Source organism: Nicotiana tabacum, chromosome 2 (genome assembly GCF_000715075.1).
Source record: "Nicotiana tabacum cultivar K326 chromosome 2, ASM71507v2, whole genome shotgun sequence".
Classification (NCBI taxonomy): domain Eukaryota; kingdom Viridiplantae; phylum Streptophyta; class Magnoliopsida; order Solanales; family Solanaceae; genus Nicotiana; species Nicotiana tabacum.
In genome coordinates this window covers 18,790,651-18,796,958 of record NC_134081.1, presented here as the reverse complement: position 1 = coordinate 18,796,958, position 6,308 = coordinate 18,790,651, and the positions used below count along the sequence as shown (strand labels likewise).

Below are 6,308 nucleotides of genomic sequence, written 5' to 3'. Positions count from 1 at the left end.
TTTTTACAAGAGAAGAAAATTACTCCCTCTGTTTCAATTTACCTTTTATGCAATGATTTATAGTCACACAAAATATATGTGCCTCATTTTACACCAAAAGTTTAAAAATCTTTTCTCTTTTCTTAAACTCCGTGCCCAGTCAAATAGGTTCACGTAAATTGAAATGAAGTGAGTAGTTGTTTACTCACGTTTCAAGAAGGAAGTATAATATTCATTACATATAGTAGATTATCAGTTCACATTATTTATATATATATATATATATATATATATATATTTAAGTATAATTAGATTGTAACTCCAAAAGTTGAAATATGAGAAAAAGGACGAGACAATTCAATTATAAGATGTTACTTTTAATTTTTCTAACATTGTGGCGGCTGCCTCAGTACCCCATAACAGCATTTTCAATCTTGATTACGACAAGACAAAAAAGGAATTCGTGCATGCATTGCATGGTCATTAATTGGCGAATTGCCCCGCATACAAGAGGCGGAGCTCACTTATTAGCTACGAGTTCGGTCGAATTCAATTAATTTTATTTAAATATTATATTTTTATTACGAAATTTATTAATTTGTACAAATATCTAATTATAAACTTAATAACTAAAATGAGTTATGAGTTCTGTGACAAATTTAAAATTCATAAACTTCAAAGGATTCAAACTATTTATATTGATCGTGTAAGAACACTACCTGCGGAGAATTTCATATGTGATAGTAGGTATATCGGTACTATTTTTAACAGATTATCAATTAATGTTTATCAAGAAATTTGCCTCCATAATACTTAATAAGTAACTTGACAGTTTTGCACGTACACAGTACTTAATCTACTAGTGTTTAGCGGAAATAGAGGAAAATAAAAGTTACATTTTTTGATAAAAAATTAATTTATCAATATCGACGTCGTTTATGACAGCTGCAATCTGTAACTTGGAGTGGAAATTGGAATACTCATATCAAGTTAAAGTGAAGAAAATATTTGGCTAATTCGTGAACCAAAAATTGGCAATTGTAAGTTAATCAGTTGCACTCATTCTCCAACCTTTTAACACTTAAGTACTAATCAAGTCAGGGACTTAATCTTAACTTCATCTTCTGTTAGTTGCTGTCGGTTGTTTGTTTTTCTCAATTGCTGTGTACCTAATAACAACTTTGATGTTTATTGATATCTTTTTTTCTTTTCCTACCTGTAAATTTGTAAAAATTCCAATTAGAATGAACTCATTAAGGCAATAATATACTTCCGAATATGGATGTTATTTGACAGAGGACTAGCTAATTGCCTCTATTCTGTAAACAATGCACCTAGAAAATTTTAAATTCCAAATTTCCAACTGTTGACGCAACCAAAGTAGTATGTTTCGTACTGCGCTGACCCTTCAAAACACCTTAAGCCACAATTTATACCCGGTAAAAATTTATTCACACTAAATGTTTCTTTAAAACGAATAGATATATTAATGTTTATTTAAAATTAATAGATATATAATATGTGTTTGTATAAATGTTTAACTTGCCATCTGGAGCGACAAAAGATGCCAAGGGGCTGAAGATTACTCCTTGGTGGCCGGCGCCACTACTTCCTCCGTCGGTAAAGTAGAAGAAGAAAAAAGTTCAGTGAAGGCTAAAAAACTAAGATTATCATAATCGGTCAAAATATAAACGGTGGTCTTAAAGAGGTCGACCCAACCTAATTTTGTGTTTTTGCAATTGTACTTTAGATGCTGCTTATTAAGAGGTGCATAACATGTTCATGTTATTTTGATAAAAACACCTTCTACCCGAAACAAAGAGAAGAAAATTAAAACACCTTCTTAACTAAACTCTCTAAGAAAAATGCGGAGCTTATAAATTTTCTTTTGGGGCTATGTTAGTTTGTTTGAAATTAAGTACTATTGTAGAAGAACAAGAACTTGGGACAGTTCTGCCTAAGACTTTTAAAAGGAGATAGGACTAGGAAGATTGTATTGCTTTTTCATTTTAATTAATAAAATTATCACTTATTGGACCTCTTTTTTTTTTTTTTTACATGATGAGTTGAGATTTGGTGGATTCACGACATTGCAATTCCAGTTATGAACGCTTAGTCATTAGGATATGTTCTCGAGGACTGAAATCAAAGATTTAAATTAACAAATACATTTAACCATTTAAGTCGGAAAAAAAATTCTTTTATAAAAGCACTTCTATATTTTTCACACCATATTGTAAATGTACTTTAAAGGATATAGACGTCAATTACTTTGGATGCAAGAAGTATAAAATGATATCCACACATAACAAAACCAAAATGCTGAAACATCAACGATCGAGCAAAAAATGATAGGTACAAAAATTGTACAAAATTAAACTCTCAACACTTGGGGAGGTCTCTTGGGGGAAGAGGTAGCTTCTGATTAGGAAGTTTTCCATCGAGAACCAACCATGCCATTTTCAATCCCCAACTTGTATGAACTTCCAGGTGACAATGCATAAACCATACTCCTGATTGTAACACAAACAACATTATATCGGATTGATACTTAGACTTATAATTGAATGAATGATATTACTAGACTTTTTAATTGCAAAACTTTTAAATTACCTGGATTGTCTGCTAGAAATCGAATAGCAACCCAACCACCAGAAGGGACACCTACAGTATTCCTCTCAATAGGATCAGCAAGGTTGAAATTTGCTGGATCCTTATTGCCGTCAAAATTCCCAAACCCTTGGCCAACAACAAAGAAGTTAAATCCATGAAGATGAAGAGGGTGACTTTCAGCACCAAGAATACTTGTGTCTTGCATCACTAACTCCACGCTCGTGTTAAATGGCAAAACCATAAGTTTTGTATCATTCTTAACTAAGGTGTTATTTGGAGGGTTCCCAGTGTAGTTAAACCAATTTAAAGGACTATAAGGAAAATCAGGCTTGTATACACCCTTGGATTGTCCTAAGAAATGAGATTGGAGAAGTGCAGTTGTAGGTTGAACAAATGATATATTGTTAACTGAAGCTGAGAATTTTGTGCCATTTGGTCCTTGGCAAGTTTTGTTTTGATCACAAGGACTTGTTCCAAGACCTACTGTGAAAAATAAATGTTTATCGACGTTTAGAGGTACATTAGCAGGGAAATGAGGAGTAGCAAGACTTCTTAATCTACTCGTAAAATTGGTGACAAAAGTGGTGTCATTGAGAGCTGGTAGTAATGGCTTAAAAAGTGGTAGGTTTTTCAAATGGGGTCTTGATTTTGATTCATACTCTAAAATTCCAGCAACTGTAGAGTTGTCAAATGTGCCAGGACCTGTCACATATGGCCGAGCGGTCATGTAAAATGTGGCATTAGGAAAATGAGGTTTAGTTTTGAGAAGAACATTGTGAGTTTGTCCTGGAGTAATAATAAGTGTGTCTGTCTCAAAGGGTTTAACATAAACGCCATCAGCATCGATAACTCGAAGAGTATGATTCGCAATGCTGAAGAAAAGCTCATCATTAAGTGCAGCATTGATCAATCGAAGAAGATAAGTCTTTCCAGGTTTCACCTTCAGCTTAAAAGTATCTGTATAAAGCACATTCAAATGTGTCAATACTTTTTGCTACAATGACTATAAGAATAATTAAACAATTTTTCATAGTGATATTTGAAATTATATGAAATTTATTTGAATGTTACCTATATTAAATGGCAATATCCGATCGATGACAAATTTTATTTTCGAATAATAAATTAGAACTATGTAAGTATATACTCCAAGTTGTGTCATTCATTTTGGAAAGGATTACAAAATATATTTAACAATAGCATGGTAACTATATAATATAAAGTTTACTACCTTTGGCTGAACAATTATACAAAGGGCCAGGAAGTCCATTGATAGTATAGGCATCAGAAACATTAGGACCTCCACCTGTTTGTAAAGCTTGGGCAATTATAGCCTCAGTGTCTGCATTGAACCATTCGCCTGTGACATTGCATTCATCAGTTCATCATTAGTATATTAATAACTTCCTATAGACAAATTAATTAATGATCACTTATTACCAAAGATGATGGGAACTTCTTTGTAGGGTTTGGCAAATGGATAAGGAGTATTTTTCTTTGGAAGAATAATTATAGGACCATAAACAGTTGATCTCAACCATGAAATATGTGCATGCCACCAAAATGTTCCTCTTTGGCCAATTATAGTGAAGTTATAGACATAACTCTGACCAGTTTGAATGGGACATTGTGTTATATATGCTGGTCCATCTGCCCATCCACTACGAAGCTGTCTAATTCCATGCCTATTGTAGGAACAAGAATATCATTAAGCTTTGGAGAGTTTTTCAAGTTAATTTGTAAGAAGAAGACACTCTTAAACGTGAATTGCATGAAGATAATTAAGAAATTCTTATGATTACCAATGGATAGAGATGTTGTTCTGAACATGATTGAGCACCTCAATTTCAAGACGATCACCTTCCCTTGCCACAACTTTAGGTCCAGGGAATTGTCCATTCACTGTCACCATACTCTTGGTGTGGCATAATCTTGTAACATTTTGCATTTTGATCTGAGATTTAACCCAAAAGACAATAAAATTATGGCCATGGTAATGTTAGTCATGCTAACTCTAAACACAAAACGATATAGAGCTAAGCTTAGTATACTATCTGATCGCCTAAAAGAAATTTATATATGATTAATTATCTATAATCTAGATAATGCTAATTCTACACATAAAATGATTACATATATAGTTGTAAAAGAATTTTAATACCATCGGGTCATTTAAAAGATTTTTGTATTGAAATATTACTAATTAAGGCTTGTAACCTGCTATAACATGTTAAAATACACCGGTAACATAAAATTTTATAATGTCAATGTATATAAATTAAAATCCAACGATATAGAAGAGGAAACTGTGTAATAATTAATATACGTACTTCAAATTTATAATGCCTTGTTGTAGCTGAAACGCTATGGAGGAGGAGACATGATGTAATGAGAGAGACAAGACATATTCCAATAGCGCCCATTTTTGCACAGAAAATCTCTTTGCTTTTTCTTTCTTTGTAAAGTTATCTTGTTGCTGTTGTTGCGGAAGTGCATGGAAGTCATGTATATATGGACTTTCATAGGATGTTTGGTTGATTTGGTGAAATAAAAAATAAAGGGATAATGTTGAAGTGAAATAGATTGATTCTAAGCTAACTTTGGTTAGACCAAGTGTAGTTGTAGAACAAACTTTGGAGTGGTGTCAAAGACTACAGATGTGTATAGTATATTTGACATGCAAATTTTCATTTTCTGTAGACTTTTCCTTAGATTAATTAAGGCTTCATAGACAGCTAGCTAACTATAGGCATGATTTTGACAGTCTTCCATACAGAAAGATGATCGCTTGAGGAAAAAGATTTTATGCATTACAAGCATTGTCATTATCAAAATACTTCTTCGTTAGAGTCAGATACGGATTTAAAATTTTTAGAACATTGAGTATATCGTTAAAAAAAGAAAAAAAAATAGTATTAAGTGGAATTGATCCCTATTCCTTTAGCTAAATATATAACTCAATATTCAATCAAATGCACATTCAACCTTTTTGGAGTATAGGCCATCAAATAATATTAGACCAATGTAATTCCATAATCTGGGCATAAATCTGCCCCTGGCTGAATTAGTATATGAAAGATCTTTGAGGCCAATGGGGATTCAAATATTTTCCTTTTGATTTTTGAGAAAATGACCTTCTATAGCCCCTCAAAATTATAGTAGCCCATATTTTTTCTCATTGACACGAAATGGCTCTCCGACCTAAACATATTACATCTAATAGCCCGAAATATCTATTTTGTATATTATTTGTATATTGACAATCTATTTTGTATAATTTTTTGTATAGTGACAATCTATTTTGTATATATTTTGTATAGTGACAGTCTATTTAGTACGTATAGTTTTTGTCTAATGACAGTCTATTTTTGTATATATTTTGTATAGTGACAGTCTATTGTATATAACTTGTATAGTGACAGTCCTATACAATTCCTCTTGCTTTCTTTTGTTTCTAGTTGGTTGTAATAGATTTGCCTACAACCTTGAATTAATGTGAACCTCATTGGTTAAGGTATAGAAGCTATATACAGAATTGAGTAAGATGACACGTACAACATTTGCATCATAAATCAAAACTCCAAAGGTGTCATAATGCTTATGAATGTGAATATTTCATCAACAATGTACAATATAAAGAAAGCAAAGAGTATTTGTTCGATAAACAATGGACTTTGTCGCCTCAATCTGTCATACCCTTTTACCTAATATGTTGT

At 32.3% G+C, this 6,308-nt stretch overlaps 1 protein-coding gene across 1 annotated transcript; it reads right to left on the bottom strand.

Annotated features, from left to right (window-relative positions):
- Nucleotides 1-2,162: 2,162 nt before the first annotated feature.
- Nucleotides 2,163-5,077, bottom strand: LOC107808047 (laccase-17). Its single transcript, XM_016632527.2, has 6 exons — nt 4,923-5,077; nt 4,395-4,546; nt 4,033-4,277; nt 3,824-3,952; nt 2,593-3,549; nt 2,163-2,492 (listed from the first exon to the last, which is right to left on the bottom strand). The coding sequence occupies exons 1-6, from the start codon at nt 5,013-5,015 to the stop codon at nt 2,362-2,364; spliced, it is 1,707 nt and encodes a 568-aa protein (XP_016488013.2). The 5' UTR covers nt 5,016-5,077; the 3' UTR covers nt 2,163-2,361.
- Between the last annotated feature and the right edge of the window lie 1,231 nt (nt 5,078-6,308).